General features: G+C 39.6%; 1 protein-coding gene across 4 annotated transcripts in view; it reads left to right on the top strand.

Moving 5' to 3' along the window:
* The window catches only part of CFAP20DC (CFAP20 domain containing), a 274,294-nt gene that overhangs the window by 252,222 nt on the left and 3,647 nt on the right, over window positions 1-18,425 (top strand). For all 4 annotated transcript variants that reach the window (XM_089919511.1, XM_022572706.3, XM_089919510.1 and 1 more), the window contains one exon: window positions 8,548-8,642. In XM_089919511.1, coding sequence (XP_089775637.1) covers window positions 8,548-8,642 — 95 coding nt within the window. The remainder of the gene's footprint in view (window positions 1-8,547; window positions 8,643-18,425) is intronic.

The following is an 18,425-nucleotide window of genomic DNA, read 5'->3' as shown; positions in this document are numbered from 1 at the left end:
GATAGAGGCAAAATGCAAGAGTGGGTTGCAACAGCAGCATTATTTATTGTCATGGCAACATTCAACTCTGAGTGGCGCTCAGTATTCTGGACTAACAAAGAGACTCAACAGTCATGCATTCAGTAAATATTGAGGAAGTGCGTATTTCTGTGCCAGGCACTCTGCTAGGTGCTGGGTAGAGTCAAGTGGGGGAGACTTCATTCACTGAACGATCAAACAAATGAGGATGTAATTATGAACTCAAATAAGAGCTCTTAAAAGGAAGATCGCAGTTGCTCTATTAGAAGAAGTAACAAAGGAACTCAGCTAGATTAGAGAGCGAGCGTCCAGGAGGACTTCTCAAGAGTGTGATGCTTGAGCCAATGTGAAGGTTGGATATGATTTTACCAGGATAAGGGGTGGGTGGGTAGGAGCAGGGGAGGAGAACATGGTCTAGACAAGGGGGCACAGCCCGGGCAAAAGTCCCATGATGGCAGGGAGCATGGCATATTTCCAGGAATCAAGAGAAGCCCAGTGTGGCTGGAGCATGGTGAGTGAGAGGGAGAACAATGCAAGATGAAGTCGGAAAAACACATAGAGACGAGGCTACGCAGAGCCTCAAAGGCCAAGGTAATAATTCTGGTCTTTCTCCCAAATACGATAGCTCCCCAGTGATACTAAAGGGTTTGAAAAAGAGGTTGACATAATCAGATTAGCATTTTGGCCATAGTGTGAAGAACAGAGAAGTGAAGACAGAATGAATGACTCTAAGGGGATCAATTCAGAGCTTTTACTGCAGATAACAGGAGGCAAGGTAGTTGCTTGGACTTTGGTGGTGGATGTAGAGATGGTGAGAAAGGTAAATTCATAAGGCATTTCAGAGGAAAATTGACAGGAATTCTCATAAGAGCCTTGAGAATGTTCCACTTCACAGTTCCTTCCTCTAAGACAGGGGTCATTCCCCTACAGCCTATGGGCCAAATTCTGCCCATTGCAGAACTTTTTTTTTCCTTTGTAAATAAGATTTTATTGGAACACAGCCACGCCACTTGTTTACTTATCGTTATGTCTGCTTTCACACTACGGCAGCAGAGCTGAGTAGTTGCGGCAGAGACCTGTGGCTTGTAAAGCCTAACATGTTTACTGTCTGGGCCTTTACAAAGAACCATGGGTTTTACACTACAAAAACACCTCCGTGATATTCCAAGATGCAGAAGTTCTTCATTCAGGTTCCAGAAGTGCACGAATGGGCTTCAGATGATCTCCGACCTCCTAAAATTGAAAGAAAATTTGGTATTCTTGGTCATTTTTCTGGGAAAACAGTTTTCACCAGGTTTTAAAAAGAATCTATGAATTCTCCCCGAAGTGAGCTATTTCCTAGTCCTCTCCCCAGTCTGTTCCCTGGCCCTAGAAGATGTTTAAAACCCAGACTGCTTTCAGTGAATAAGAAATTTACACTGGTACCAAATGATAAATATCAATAAGTATCGTATAGAAATTGCTGCAAGTTTCTAAATTCCTAATAGAAGATCTCCTGTGTAAGTATTTCACACTGGGCTAGCTCCTCTAACCCAGCCCTTATGATAGCAGGTAGCTCAGTGCTGTAAATGAGAGGTATGTAATAATTGTTGTCATGTTTTAGATTTCTCAAATAATTACTCACCCAAATAAATATTTAAATGTATACAAGATTGTAGACAGTTTCCTTACAAGGGAATTCCTTTAGGGGACACACAAATAAGCTGACCAGCCCACAGCAGCCCATGTCATTTTCTGTTAGCTAGAATGCTTCTTCCATCTGACGATGAGCTCTCTGATTCCCTAGGGTCTGACACACAGCAGTTCAGTAAATGATTACTGTATATGTAGACAGATGATCAAGCTAACTGTTGCTCTCATATCATGCATGTATTTGTATATATGTGTGTATGTGTGTGTACATATATGATGTATTTATAGGAAGCACATTAATGAAATAAATGTGTGTAAAATTCTCTTGTAAGCAAAATCTTGTTTTTAAATGAAGGAACTGAAACCATAGTCTATCTTAAGTGAGAACATTATCCTCAGTTGTAAAAATATCTGAGTCAGCTCTGATTCAGTTGAAGCTCACTGCCTGCCTTCAAAACTCTAACATGCAAGTTGAATGGAAAGAGCATGGTATTTGCGGGGGGCAGGATTTTAATGTTAGATGAATTTGTCCACTGTGAGGATTCACAAGATGGTATTTATCTTTCATCTACATTATATTTTTTATGTGGTATTTGAAGTGAACCCATTGTCTTGACTCTTAAATAAAACTCACCTTCTGCTGACAGAGCTCAGCATGTATAGGTGTGCCTGCAAGTCCTTTCTCTTCAGTTCCAAGAGGAGGGGCAGGGGTGGGAGGCCTGCCTGGGTCCACGAGAGAAAGGAGGAGGAAGCAGCCCCTGAGCATGCTCGGAGAGCAAGCCTGACTGAACAGGATGCTTCTCCACCAGAGGAGCTGGAGGTTTTCATTACAGGTAGAGAGAAAAGCATTACAGTCAGAGCTGAGGAAACCAAACAAGATAGAGTAACAAGTGCAAAGGGCAGGGCAAATATGCAAATGGGAGAACGAAGAGCAAGAGCAGGTTCCAGAGCACAGGCAGCCGGGGTGAGAAGCAGGCCAAGGAAGTGGCTCACAGCTGAGCTAGGGCTTGACATGTGTGAATGAGCCTGATCCCCCGTCCCTAGATGTTTGCGGCCTGGGAAGGCATGGGGGTCAAAACATGGCTTAGCATTAAATATCACATGTAAAAATGTAAACATGTAAGGTACAGGTGCTAGACTATACATTTCTGGCTTATTAACAAGTCACAAAAAAAAACAGACCGCTCTTGAAAAAATGAAATTATTAAATATATATGAAGTAAAATAAAAACAAAACAAGAGAAAGAGGAATGTTATATGTTATCACTTATATGTGGAATCTAAAAAATAATACAAATAAATCTATATACAAAACAGAAACAGACTCACAGACACAGAAAACAAACTTACCAAAGGGGAGAGGTAAGGGGAGAGGGATAAATTAGGAGTATATGTATACAACCTACTATACATAAAATAAACATAAGGTCTTCCTGTATACCACAGGGAACTGTACATTCAGTATCTTGTAATAACCTATAATGGAAAACAATCTGAAAATATATATATATTATATATATAACTGAATCACTCTGCTGTACACCTGAAACTAACACAATATTATAAATCAAATATATTTTAATAAAAATAAAATAAATTTTAAAAATACTTAAAACAAAAACAATGTCACCAGGGTGGGAAAATGTTATAACCTGAAGTGTCTCAAGGTATGGTGTGGTCTGTGGACTCATGATCCCAAAAGATGGAACAGTTCCAGATGCAAAAAGGTGGGCAGTCTACATATTCTACGCTCCTCTCAGGAGATTCACAGTCTGTTAAAGGCTCTCAAAGGTCTTGCAAGAAAACCTACTGGTTGACTTTGTTAGCCAAATATTTTCCATATTTTACAGTTAACATGGAAACCCTTTATTTCAAAATATACTTTGTTAATGCTTACTTAATAAAAAGCCAAAACAAATGAGTTGTTTTGATTAAAGTTTCTTAATTGAATAAAATCTTCTAAATCTTAACATCATTTTTCAAGAGAATTCTGCAGTCATTTTTTTTATATCTTTATTGGAGTATAATTGCTTTACAATGTTTTATTAGTTTCTGATGTACAACAAAGTGAATCAGCTATATGTATACATATATCCCCATATCCCCTCCCTCTTGAGCCTCCCTCCCACCCTCCCTATCCCACCCCGTTAGGTGGTCACACAGCACCGAGCTGATCTCCCTGTGCTATGCAGCGGCTTCCCACTAGCCATCCACTTTACATCTGGTAGTGTATATATGTCAGTGCTCCTCTCTCACTTCGTCCCAGCTTCCCCTTCTCCGCCCCATGTCCTCAAGTCCGTTCTCTACATCTGCATCTTTATTCCTGCCCTGCCATTAGGTTCATCAGTACTGGTTTTTTAGACAATGGAATATTAGCCATAAAAAAGAACGAAATTGGGTTATTTGTAATGAGGTGGATGGACCTAGAGTCTGTCATACAGAGTGAAGTAAGTCAGAAAGAGAAAAACAAATACTGTATGCTAACACACATATATGGAACCTGTAGTCATTTTTACAAGATAAAATTCGATGCACCTTACACCAGAATAAACTCACAACATATACCAGAATAAACTCCAAATGGATCAGAAATCTAAATGTGAAAAATGAAACCATGCAAATAACTGGAAGAAAAAAAGGGTGAATTTCTATAGAACCTGGTTGTAGGGAGGAACTTCCTAACTCTGATTTGAAATACAGAGGCAGGGACTTCCCCGGTGGCGCAGTGGTTAAGAATCCACCTGCCAATGCAGGGGACACGGGTTCGATCCCTGGTCCGGGAAGATCCCACGTGTCACAGAGCAGCTAAGCCCGTGTGCCACAACTACTGAGCCTGTACTCTAGAGCCCGCAAGCCACAACTACTGAGCCTGCGTGCCACAACTGCTGAAGCCCGCACACCTAGAGCCTGTGCTCAGCAAGAAGAAAAGCCACCGCAATGAGAAGCCTGCACAACACAACGAAGAGTAGCCCCCACTCGCTGCAACTGGAGAAAAGCCTGCACACAGCAACAAAGACCCAAAAGTAAATAGACAAATAAATAAATTTATTTTAAAATATAAATAAATAAATACAGAGGCAATAAAAGAAAAGATTGATGCATATGACTACAGAAAAATTAAAAACCTGTTGCATGGCAAAAAATATCATAAGCAAACACAGATGACAAAATGAGGAAAAGAGACAAAAAAAAAAAGACCTGATGGAAGAAGAGCAAAAGACATGAACAGACAGGAAAAAAAAGATATAGATATAAAATACACACATGCATACACATATATACACATATATATTAAATAGCCTTAAACATATGAAGAGTCAACTCTACTCATAATGTTCATAATGAGAACAAATGCAAAAAAATGGAAATCAAAACTACTTTAAGTTATCAGTTATTATCTCTCGGATTGGAAAGCATTAAAAACTTGACAGCATAATACTGTGACATGTCTGTAGACAAACCAGCACTCTCAGACATTGCTGGTGGGAATGCTGATGGGTACAACCCTTGTGAAAACAATTTGTCAGTATCTAACAAAACCAAGTGTGCATTTACCTTTTATTCCAGGAATCCCACTTCCAAGAATTTATCTTGAAGGTATATCTCCACATATACAAAAATAGACATGCCCAAAGTTATTCATTGTAGCATTAATTGCAATAATCACAAAATATTTAAAACTTGCCCGAACATAGGACAGTGGTGAAATAAATGTTTGCCACACTGCGGAGTACTATGCAGCTGTAAAAAAAGAAAAAAAAAAGAATAAGGAAGCTCTCTATGAACTGGTATGAGTGATTTCCTGGATATATTTTAAGTTGAAAAAACGAAAGTGCAAAAGAGTAATTATAGTATACTACCTTTTACATTAGAAAGAAGAGGAATGAAAAAAATAGACGTGTATCTGTTGAATTTTTGCAAAAAGAAACAGAGACACAAGAACTAATGAAATTAATTACCTCTGGAGGAGTGGGTGGGGATGGTGTTGAAATGATGAGGGGGTGGAAACAGACTGGAAGGGATGAAGGAAATCTAACTCTTACTGAATATGCTTTTCTGTAAAAGTTTGACTTTTGAACTGTTAATATTTTACCTACTCAAAACAACAAAAGTAATAAAAATCAAGAATGGGGAGAAAAACTTAATGCAAAAAGAAGCAAATGATGCTAACTATATTTCAAATTAAGAATATAACCTCACTGAAGAGGTAGGAAAATGAACTAGCCTAAGTAAATTTTGAACATGGTATTTTAACTAATGAAAAAAAGAACCATAAACAGAGAATCCTAGAGAGTAGGTTTGGGGTGTTTTATTGGTTGTTTTGTTTTGTTTGCTTAGTTTTGTTTGACACCACTTTTGGCGTGTTCTGTACTTCAGAAAGTAAGTAAATATACTGAGGCTAATGGGAGCCAGGTTCCTCAGTGTCAGAAAGGAAAAAGGAAAGATGAAAATGACTCTGTGGTATTATATTAGTATTAGAGGAAGCAATATGACCTCATGGTTATAGACCAGGGGCCGACAAACATTTCTGTAAAAGGCCAGATCACAAATATTTAACTCTGTCATCATAGCACAAAAGCTGTCATAGACAATATGTAAAAAGGTGAACGTGGCTGTATTCCAATAAAACTTTTTTTATGGACACTGAAATGTGAATTATATATAACTTTCATGTGTCATGAAACATTGCTATTTTAATCGTTTTCAACCATTAAAATATATAAAAACTATTTTTGGTTTGCAGGCCTTACAAAAACAGGCAGTGGGCCAGACTTGGCCCATGGCCATAGTTTACCAACCCTTGATAGAGAGATGATGATAGATAGATGATAGATAGATAGCAAATGTGATAAAATGTTTAAGTTGGAGAATCTAGGTGAAGGATATATAGGAGTTCTTTGTACTCTTGAAACTTTTCTATAAATCTGAAATTACTTTAAAACAAACAAAAATCACAAAAAGAAAAACTCTGTACTTTCCATAGCTACTGCTGACAAGAAAAACATTAACCAAATCATTGGCCTAAGAAGTAATGTCTTGCCTTTTATAACATCTGCTTTTTCCTGCATGTCCATGGACCACGGTAGATGCTACTACTGCCATCGTTTGGAGTTTCTAATTTGTCGCTGGGGTGTCATCATATGATAACATTATTTTTCTCCTGCTCATCTTTGCTCTCCATCTCTCTTGCCGAGTAATGAAGCCACTGGGCTAGTAATTTGTATGTGACCTTGTAATTTTCTATAATGTAGGAATTTTTTGGTCTGCTATAATTAAATGGACTAAGTAAAAGGTGCTTATCAGAAAATGCCCCATTAGCTTGGAAGTCTGTGACAAATCCTTTCTGATGTCCTTAATGTGTTATTATGAAATTCAATTACACAGCAAGTTCACCTTGCTTATTTTACAAGCCATAATCTAGTGATAGCTAAGGTGAGCAGTGAGTGAAAGTATCTTAAAATAATACAAATAGGAATTGGATAATTTTTACATTAAGATCCTTTTTATACAAGAAGAGTAAATGGCTTGCAAAGAAAACTTCTATTGTATAGACTTGAAATCATTCTACAATCCTTGGCTGGTTTAATTCCAGCAGAATCCACTTCCTACCTTGGTTTGTCATTGTGGATACAGCCATACTATGATCTTCACCGATAATGAAGATGGTAGTGGTCATAGCTGACATTTTTTGACAGCAGCTCTGTACCCAGATCCATACCAAACGTTTTTCATCCATTTTTTTCATTTCATCTTAACGACAAAACTCTGGAGTAACTGTTATTATCTCCTTTTTATACATAAGGCTTAGTGATGTTATAAGTGACTTGGCTAAGTTCTCACATTTCAGAAACATGGTGCCAGGATTGGCCTGGAGAGCCAGTGCTCTTAGTTACTGGTCGGGACTGTCTCCCATTGTAGATAAAGACAGCAGGAAATGCAGAAATTTAGAGAGAAATTTTTTGGTCATGAGGACATGTTCCTGTTGAGAAGAATAAGGTCAATGACACAGGCTGCTTATATCAATGCAAGAAATATAATTCACTTTGGAAAATCCTTCACATTCCCCTTCCTGCTCTGTTCCCGTGAAGAAGCTCAATAGCAAGTTTACAGATGAGAAAGGGTTGAAGTAGAACACACAGTGACTCATGCCTTCAGGATGTCACTGACTTATAGCACACCCACCCAGGTATCTGCTAGAGGGAGCAGAGAGACAGGAAAAGAATGGAAAGAGGGAAAGTAAAGAGACTGGGAATGAGGTTGGAAGTTGGAGGCAGAGGGACGGGGAATGTAGGAGGTGCTTTCTGAAGTGGCTTTGCCCCCATTCATACTGGGAGAACTGAAGTATTGAGCCACTCGAGGGCCCAAAGGCCCTCACTCTTCCTTCTTTTGTCCTCCCCTGCCCTAAAGCCCCAAGTGAATGCATACCAGCTCCCACCATCATGGCTGGTCCATGACAGCTCCAAGACTAGCTTCTCTTTTGAATCACCAAATGGACTCTTGTCATCCATGACATGTAACTTTGTCAGGCTTTCTTATCCAAAGGTCCTAAGGAGCTTTGTCTCTGCTGCATTTCTTCTTAGTTGTTGAAATAATTTTCTTAGGTGAGAGGAGCTGTGCTATAGTTGACGATCAACAGTAATAAACTTTTGAGAGGAACAGTCATCATCATTTAGTTGGTGTATTTATTGAACAGCTAGTTAGTTAAGTAATCAACTGTGTATTTACAGATCTATAAAACTGAATATTAATTTCTGGACATCTTATTTTCTGAAATATGAAGAAGGGAAAAATGGTTTTTTGTGGAAGCCCCAAGGAGTTAAAAATCCAGGAGAAAGGTAAAATCTATATATGGAATTACAAACATGTGGTTCATTTATTTTCTTGTTTTCTTTTTAGGGACTGGTTAAATATGCTGAGCCCACCGATTGTTCCTCCCAGTCAACAGCCAGCAGAGCAGCATCAGGATTCTTCCGGAAGCTTGAGTGCTCAAGGTGGGAATATGAAAAACACCAAGCATAAAAAATAAAAATAATTAACTATATACAGAGAAAATCAGTCACTTTGAGATGCCACTGGTTTTTTTTAATGCTGATCACTTAGGCTCACACACCCAAAATGAGGTAATCTGTGCCTCATTTTATAGGATTATAGGTTCTTTGCAACTAAAAGGAATTTAAAAGAGAAATTGTCCTTGTTCTCCTGAAGGTTAATCCATGGGCAAAATATAGTTTAAGGCGTAAGAGCATGGCTTTGGTGTCAAATTGACCTTCATCTGAATTCCAACTCTAGCAATTCCTGCTGTGTGACTTTTATGAATTTCAGTTTTGTAAAATAAGACTAATAATAGATGGTGCCCACCTGCAAGTTTTTCATGAAGATTCGGTGAGGTATACTGTATATGAAATACTTGGGATAGCGCCTACCAAATACCAGTTGTTAGTATTATTATAAAGCAGACCCAACGCTCCAGCATCACAGAGATCCATGTTTTCGTTAATACAGAGGTACAGCCGTTTCATTAAAGCAAAGGCTGGCACAGAGCTTTGATGGGTAGTATTAGTAATAGAAAAATTAGAAGGAAGCAGGGATGAAAATTTGCCTGGGGTTCTCTTTGTTGACGAGAGCCACAAAGATGACCATTTAGTTTCTGGCTGTGAGCAGGGAACGTAACTGTCAGGAGTGTGTAGAGGAGGGACATAAAAGAATCTTCGTCAGACACAGAGGGGTTGAGATGGGAAGGGTGGGGGGAGCTCTAAAATGCATAGCTGGAGTGACAGACAACCTCAGAGTGGGACTCCCTGAGATAGCTTTCCAAGTTGGATTATAAAGATGGAAGCTCTATATCTACGGTTTAAAAAAAAGGGGGAGGGGGCTTCCCTGGTGGCGCAGTGGTTGAGAGTCCGCCTGCCGATGCAGGGGACACGGGTTCGTGCCCCGGTCCGGGAGGATCCCACATGCCGCGGAGCGGCTTGGCCCGTGAGCCATGGCCGCTGAGCCTGCATGTCCGGAGCCTGTGCTCCACAACGGGAGAGGCCACAACAGTGAGAGGCCCGCGTACCGCAAAAAAAAAAAAAAAAAAAAGGAACTGAAACCAGTATAAATTACTCCAACAAAGGTGCCAGGGTTTTTTTTCCCTAATTGCCCCGGGGAGAAAGAAGAGCATCCCATTTTTCTTCAGGTATGGAGAGTTCAGAGTGAGAGCTCATATATCTGAGTTGTGCATTTTGGTTGCCCAAGGGGTGGAGATGTCGCTGTGATTTACTATCTGAAATAGATGATGCCCCTCAAATTGAGACTTTTTAGGGGTGTACATTTATAATTGCTCATAATAGAAAAACAGAATCTTGCCTGTCAGGAGGAGACCTTGCTGTGAGGGAACAAGTAATATTTTAAGTATCCTAAATAAGCCGCAGGAGAGTGTGGTCTTTAAACAAAGGCACCCAAGATCTATAGTGGTGATGAGTGGCTGAAAGGCTGTCTTAAAGTTGCCATTGCAAAGTGATGTTTTGACAGCAGGGGCTCAATTATGTTGAAGGTAAACAGAACTTGCATGGAGGACAAATTAACAAATTAAATTCCAAGAATTGTAGAAATGTTCTGGCCAATGTTAACCGGCTCTGGCACCCCTTCTCCCTGTCACCCTAGATTTCCATCTGGTATCCCTTTCCCTCTTCTGATAAACTTGGATAGTTTGTAGTTAATGTAAACCAAAACCATCAAAAAGTAGTGTTTCCTATTTGCTTAATCTTTACATGTCATTGGCTTAGTTTTAGACAACGTAGCATACAGTTACCAATATACTGAGCTAGTGTTTCCATCTGTTCTTGTAAAGTGTTTGTCAAAGAAAAATAATAGGCTCAAGCACCCAGTGTATACCATCAGAAGGAGAAGGGAGGCACAGTTGTGGGTAGTCTGGGGCTCTTCCTGGGTTTCTGTTGCACAATACCATTAACTCAGCACCTGATATATGCCAGACGCTGTACTGTGCTCAGTGGTTACATTTAGTCCTCACAAGTAAGTCAGACAGAGAAAGACAAGTATCATGATATCACTTACACGTGGAATCTAAAATATGATAGAAACGAACCTTTATACAAAACAGAAACAGTCTCACAGACATAGAAAACAAATTTATGGCTACTTAAGGGGAAGGTTGGGCGGAGGGATAAATTAGGAGTTTGGGACTAGCAGATACACACTACTATATATAAAATAGATGAACAACAAGGCCCTACTGTACAGCACAGGGAGCTATATTCACTATCTTGTAATAAACTATAATGGAAAGGATACGAAAAAGAATATATACACACACATACACATAACTGAATCACTTTGCGGTACTCCAGAACCTAACACAACATTGTAAATCATTATACTGCAATTTTTTAAAAAAAGAGAATGTAAAAAAGAAATTTAGTCCTCCCAGCAGCACCATGAGGAAGATACTAATTTTGTATATGCAGTTGTTATTTTTTACAGCTGAGGAAACTGAAGCAGCAAGCTCTTGAATAATTTGCGTGAAGTTAGTCATTGGCAGAGCTGGGATTTAAACCCAAGCAGCCTGGCCCCAGAGCCCAACCACTGTTTTTATTTTTTAATTCTTTTGGCTTTGAACCAAGTAAATAAATTACCTAATAAAAAAATACTATATATAAACCAGGAATTGAAAAATTACTCTTCTGTTGAGAGTTCCAATCGACAGGAAAACAAAACGTCTCAAGAGCTAAGTAGCTAAGTCCTTTCAGAAAAAAGAAAAGCAGACCTCTGGTCACCTGTTTCAGGCCTGGACCTGCCTCCCCCACCCCCAGGCTTGTCAGAAATGACTCGTGGCCACATTCCCTCCAGTGGGGTGAGTGGCTGAGGGGTGTAGTTGCCGTGTTGACCAGATCTAGGGCAAGGCCAAGGGAGTGAGGGGCTGAATGAAGGGCAAGATGACTGGAGTGCGGGACTGCCTAGCCTGGGTGGTCACTGTGCCCACCTTCTCCAAGGCCTCTCGAGACGACCTTATCTGAGTAGGTCAGGCTCTCTCACCTCACCTAGTGCCTTTTCGTCACAGCCTTTTCACAGTTCATAACTCGTGATTCGTTTACTTGTTTATTGCCCTTTTTCCTAGGTAGCCTAAGAGTTTTTAAAAGCAGAGACTGTCAGTTTGCTCACTCATAGATCCCTAGTACCCTGAAATTTCTGGCATATATTAGATAGGCTGGATTCTCATTAGAAGGAAGACAGGAAGGGAGAAAGGGAGGAAAAAGAGGGAGAGAAATGGTATTCAACTGGTCATTTCTTATAACAACCTTGGAAGGAAAAAAACAGGGTAATTCATTGAAATCTGACTTTCAGTTTTTCTCCCAATTCCAATTTTTTGGTATATTAGGCATATTTGTAAAATTCAACAATGAGGGTATTGAACTTAGACCCATACATTTTAGCAATTAAAACAGTTATAGGTCACCTTATGCGGTGATTCTTAAACTTTACTTATAAGCAATGAAAACTTTCCTGTCAAGTGAAATCTCATATGGAATCCCAATAAGTAAAGGAGTTAAAAGCAGAACTGCTCTGGGTGGAGTGGGAGTTATGGTCTCAGAACCCTGCCGTGGGGCCCTAACGAACCAGTTAAAAACACTAATGTAGTTCATCACCCTCAATTTGACCTTGCCCAAGGTCAAATGCTCAATCAGAGTTACGATTTGGATCCAATCTTCCTCCACATCAGTGCCTTTCTGCAGAACCACTGCACTGGGATGTGAAGGTGGTTTTGAAGTCTCGTTCACAGGGAAAGAGGCTCTTCCATCTTCAGACTTCTAGGATAAGCATAATAATAGCTAATGTTTATTTCATCTTCCAGTGACCCAGGCCTACATGTGCACTTTAATTCTCAGAATAGCCTACTGAGACATAGGTACTATTATTACCCCCATTTTACACATGGACACTGGTACTTAGAGCAGGGAAGTGATACGATGAACCACCACATCTCCATCAGAGATGGAGAGGCCGAGATGTATCCATGCAGCTAGAGGCATAACTGCATTCTCACAGCAGGGAAAGATGGCCTAACCAATACGTAACTCTAGAAAACTTGCCCCAGCCCATACAAAAGTAAATGCATGCATTATACCTGGCCCTAGAGTCCCTTCTTTACTCAGTACAAATTTGTGTCACAGCCCCAGTTTCTACTAGGCCAGAATGTCTCAAGTGTATGAATTCCATCTTGAAATGAACAGCCTGGCTCCCAGCAGAGCCAAGCAGCCAGCAGGAACAGCATTGTACTCCGCACCATTCGACTGAATGGAGAAACGGGCAGCTCTCAGCTGGGCCATGATACATTTGCCAAATATCAATTACCATGGGCACGGGTACCCTTAACACCTACGAAAAATGTGTTTTTCTGGAGACCGTGTGAAATGTAAAACTGGGAAGTTAAGATTTCAGAACTTACTCAAGAAAACTACCAAATTGACCTTTTGAAAATGAACCAGACTTTGCTCGAAGAATAGTTGTCAATTTGTTTTTGACATTTGTTCCTTTACAGCTATGACCCTTAAATTATTCATGCTCACCAGCTCCAAAATGGAATAATAATGCTTCTCTCTTCAGGCCTGTAAACCTTTTTTTGCAGGTTGCATGGATTTTGAGTGAGAAAGACACTCAGAAGGGCTTTTGGAGTTGCCAGAGTCTCATAAAAATAACATTCTCATACCTTTTGTACAGCAAAGCCACAGAAGATATTCCTTTATGAACATTAATTAATCTCCACGAGACATAAATAGGCAGCGGATGCTTATTTTATAGGTTTAATATCCAAATTACTATTCAAGAATTTATGGAAATCTCATGACGCCTCACAGCTAACCAGAGAGAGGGGAACCTGGCCGCCTGTCCTGGGTCCAACAGAGGAATCCTTTCATAGTCCTGTTTCCCGCCGTGCAATTATTTGACATAATACCCTGAGTCTAAAAGCAGTCTTCCAAAATCTGTTTTATTAGTTATCGCACCAGACATTGTGCTTCATCGAACAACCGTGGTACCCACAGTGCTTAACATGGAGCCTAGGACGTTGTAAACGCTGCATAAATATTTACTGAGTAGAATGAGTGAGTGAATCTTCTGCCCATGGGAAACAGAAGGATGATTTGGTCTACTTTTTGGATCTTCCCTGTATCTTGAAGATTTATTCAAAATGCAAAGGAGAACTTCCCCTAAAAAAGCAATATTGACGATCAAAGTAATAATAGAAGCCAGCATTAATAAAGCACATGCTGTGTGCCCAGCGCTGTGTCGAGTTTTCCTGTGCGTTACCTCTCAGTGACTTCTCCTAACACTTACTGGCATAGGGCTGTGCTGTGTCGCCACTGTACGGGTGAGGTTAAGGTCACAGCCTGGGTCACAGCCCCACTGATTGTGGAGCAGAACACTGACCGAGGCCTGTCACACTGGACTGTCCGCACCCTTAAGCCCCACACTGATAGAACCACAGAATTCCCATTTGGGTCAATAAGAACTACACAGATGAAATGTCCAGTGCAGTGTTTTTAATTTAGGTAGTTTTCTTTCTTGAGCCTTTCTGGATAAAATAGTACTCTCTTTAGAATTCTCCTTAGACCCATAGAGCCCCCGCCTCAACTCTCAGCTTGTGAAATGATTTGTTAGCATTTTCAGGCATACCTTTGTGATATTGCACGTTCTGTTCCAGACCACCGCAATAAAACAAATATCGCAGTAAAATGAGTCTGGTTTCCCAGGGCATATAAAAGTTGTATTTACACTACACTGTTGTCTATGAAGTGTCCAATAGCGTTACATCTTTTAAGAAGTGCATACCTTAATTTAAAAATACTTTATTGCTGAAAAATGCATCATCTGAGGGCTTCCCTGGTGGCGCAGTGGTTGAGAGTCCGCCTGCCGATGCAGGGGACATGGGTTCGTGCCCCAGTCCGAGAGGATCCCACATGCCGCAGAGCGGCTGGGCCCGTGAGCCATGGCCGCGGAGCCTGCGCGTCCGGAGCCTGTGCTCCACAGCGGGAGAGGCCACAGCAGTGAGAGGCCCCCGTACCGCAAAAAAAAAAAAAAAAAAGCATCATCTGAGCCTTCAGCAGGTTGTCGTAGTAACATCAAAGATCACTGATCAAAGATCATCATAACAAATATAATAATAATGCAGAAGTTTGAAATATTTTGAGAATTACCAAAATGTGACAGAGACACAAAGTGAGCAAAAGCTGTTGGAAAAATGGTGCCGTTGGACTTGCTCACCTTAGGGTTGCCACAAACCTTCGATTTGTAAAAAGCAGAATAAATCAAAGTGCAAAAAAACAAGTTATACCTGTATGACATTCTTGAATCCAGATTCCTTCCGCTTCCCCTATGAGGCAAGTAGTTGCCTTTTGGTCTCTGATTAACCTTGGGGCAAGGAAGTATTTTCTTATGCAGCTTTCAGGGTCCGTGGGGTGTCTGCATAGAAGAAGTGGTTAAGAGGGGGGCAGTCAGCCCTCTCACTATATAAAGAAATGCCTTCTTTTCAGGCATACTGGCAGTGAACCCTCTAGTAGAGAAGTAAACACACTGATGGGTGTCTGAGGCTCTCTCCTATTCCAGAACCACCCCCCACCTACTTATTCCCCAAATGTACAACAGAGGGGCCTTGGCCCAGGATGTGGTCCTAGATTCCATTGCTGGAATTGGGATACATTTCCCCCTGGCTGCAGCGTTGCCACCTTGCCTGAAATCAGGCCCTGGAGATCCTATAGGCTTTGTAGCTTCAGAGCTCAATAGTCTGACTAGGGACCTTCCTTCATGTGCAACAAAAAGCATTCAGAGTGGTAATTCACATATTTACAAGTGCACATATATGTCTTGTGAGGTATTCCCCAGCTTTGCTGCAATATAATTGACATATAACATTATGTTAATTTAAGGTGTACAACGTGATGATTTGATATACAAGCGCACATTTGAATCACATTTGTAAGTAGAGACTAGCTGGAAAGAATGAAATTGCAAGAATTCCTAACTAATCATCCAAATTCTTCAATGTGTTGTTTTAAGCGGCATTTTCCAAGTAAAATATAGCCACGAGATTTTACAAAAGGAGTGATGTACTTATTTCCCAAATGAAACCTGAGCTATAATCTTGGCATATCATTTGCCTTCCAAAAAACAATATAGCTTTCTAACAGAAGAAAGTACCTTTTCATCCTTTTTATTCCATTATTGGTCATTTATCTTTCTTCCATTTGAGGGCACATATTTGCTGAGAAACAAATCTCAACAGTTCACGTTCTCCAGTTTTAGTGCAAGTTAATTTTGCCCTACCGTGATATAAGTTGGTGGAAGAGTTTGCAAGCACCTGGTGCTCAGCAGAATCTTATCTAAAATGTCATCTTTATTGACCTGAAGGCTGACTGTTCCCAGTGGTGATCTGTCACCACTGCATTGTTTGAACAATAGTGTATTAGTATGCGCATAAAGATACAGTCCATCAGTTTTCAAGATCTATAAGAGAGAAAATGCATTCACTTGTAAAAAAAAAAACAAAACTCCAGATGGCAGCGTCAGAAAATCGAAAATCAACTACAGTGTCTTGATTCAGAGACTTTAAATCTGATAAACTGGTGCCACATCATTTATTTTCAAGCTTGAAGACTGAGCTTGTGCATATAGGTTTTCTATTATCTACAGTTAAAATGCGTTAAATATAGATAATTAAGCATTTATATTAATTGACTCAAAAGGTGAACTGGAGGAATTATCTGCTCACACTGATCTAACCAAGGGGAGGGCAGGTAATATTGCTGTGTTTGGTCTGACTCCGTTGGGTTTTCTTCTGTTATTGCCGTTAACCAGTTTCAAAGTGGATGAAGCTGAAAGTTTGTAAATAGATTATTATCTGAAAGGCAATTTTATTTCACTAGAAATGGCTTTATTATGTGAAGAAGAGTGAAAATGTAATTTGGACCCCTGTCCCGCTGCTCTTAGTCTGGTAGCAGAGAATGGTTTTATTTGTTAATTTGTCCTTTTAGAGTTTCTGTAGCCAGTCTTTAAATAGAGCAATTTAGCATTTGGGAGAAAAACGAACTCTTCACTATCCAAGAATATAATTGAAAATTACCCCATACCCATGCACAATAATTACCTTTCAAAACATTTCCCATTGCTTGACATCACAGTGGTAATTGCTTAACAATATTATAATTTCATTACGTAGAGATTACAGTGGCAAAATGATGTAAGTTGGAGGCTTTGAAAATTAAGTTATAATGGAAACAAAACCATCTGTGCAAGTTTAAAGCACTTATTTCAATATAAAGTTATACATAATATCACCCAATTTTTGTATGAATGTCATTGTTGGTAGAGTTCTAAAATTCACCCATTTAAAGCTTTAGTACTAAAACCCACAAAACCTGCGTTAGTCCCATGGTTATAATGCATGAAGTTCCAGTTCTACAGCGATATGTATTGGAACGAATGCATTTCTATAGCAGTTATTGCTTCAGTTTGCATGCATTATGTAGCCAGACCTCTACTAATGAATTGGATGCACCTTGATCCCTTTGCAGTTGGATGATAAAGACCCATGGCCCATTACAACGGTTATTTTCATTTTGAAAGGCTCCTGACTAGTTGTAAAAATGTATCGAGTTTTCTAATTTAATAACGCCAGCTTAAAATTTTATCTTTTTGGAAAGTACAAGCACAGAATGCACTGAACAATTATACAGCATATAACTCTTATGTGCCAGAGGTCAGAATTTCCCCCAATGTGTTGATGCAGTAAAAACAAGACATTGGATGGCAGATCTTTGAGAAAATTCGACTTATATTTATTTACCTCAGTAATATGTGGTTTTAATATCACACCTGATGGAAAAAATTAATGTTACTTTTTTGAAAAATACATGATTTTTGATATAAGAACTTTTTATTTAAAGATGAATTAATTATAATATCCTGTATAAAATTAGTAGGGGACTTTGTGTTTCATTCAAACCTTTTTTTTAGTAGTAAAAAATCAAACAGATATAGTTTTGGGGTAGGGAGTGAGGTATAAATGAACATATCCCTCTCGTGTCTAACTCAGATATCTTACGTTTTCCATAATGATTATAACACTTGCTGAGTACTCACTGTGTGTGTGCTGAGTGTTATCTTATTTAGTTCTCATAGGTACTATAACAGGTACTATTACTATCCTTACTTTACATATGAGGAAACTGAGGCTGAGTAGTGAATTTTCTCAATGTCCCACAGCTGTGAAATGGCAGAAATGGGATTTGGACCCAGATCTATCTGACTTCATTGTCTAAATGTCATTCTGCCTGTCTCTGTGAAGTCTTTTCTTTATATTTAAGCTTTATCAATGCTGCTCTGAGTTACTAAAAAAGCTGTAGCCTATAGTTAAGGATTTATTATATTGTTATTATTCTTAACAGTAATAGTAGTGATTATTTATTGAACAACTACCATGTGCTCTGTGCTATGCATATTACCCAGTGTCCAGCTTAGTCCACAAAGCCCTATGAAATAAGGTTATTCCCATTTTAAAAACGAGCAAACGAAGGTTCAGTGAGGTAAAATAATCTGTAACCAGCCTAAGGGCATGCAGGTGGTGAGCAGCGGCGCTCCCATCCATCCCCAGGTTTGTTGGATTCTAGAACCCAGGGGTGCTCTTAGCCACTCCCAGTTTAACTCCTCATTAATCTTTAGTAGCTGTTTTTGTTTCATGTGTGTATGTCACATGTACAACTAGGCTGTCTCATCCATAACCA

The sequence above is a fragment of the Delphinapterus leucas genome, chromosome 10, assembly GCF_059928025.1.
Source record: "Delphinapterus leucas isolate spDelLeu-1000000601 "Yukka" chromosome 10, BTC_Dleu_Yukka2, whole genome shotgun sequence".
NCBI lineage: Eukaryota > Metazoa > Chordata > Mammalia > Artiodactyla > Monodontidae > Delphinapterus > Delphinapterus leucas.
The sequence above is the reverse complement of the archived record's forward strand: the minus strand, read 5'-3'. Positions and strand labels throughout refer to the sequence as shown.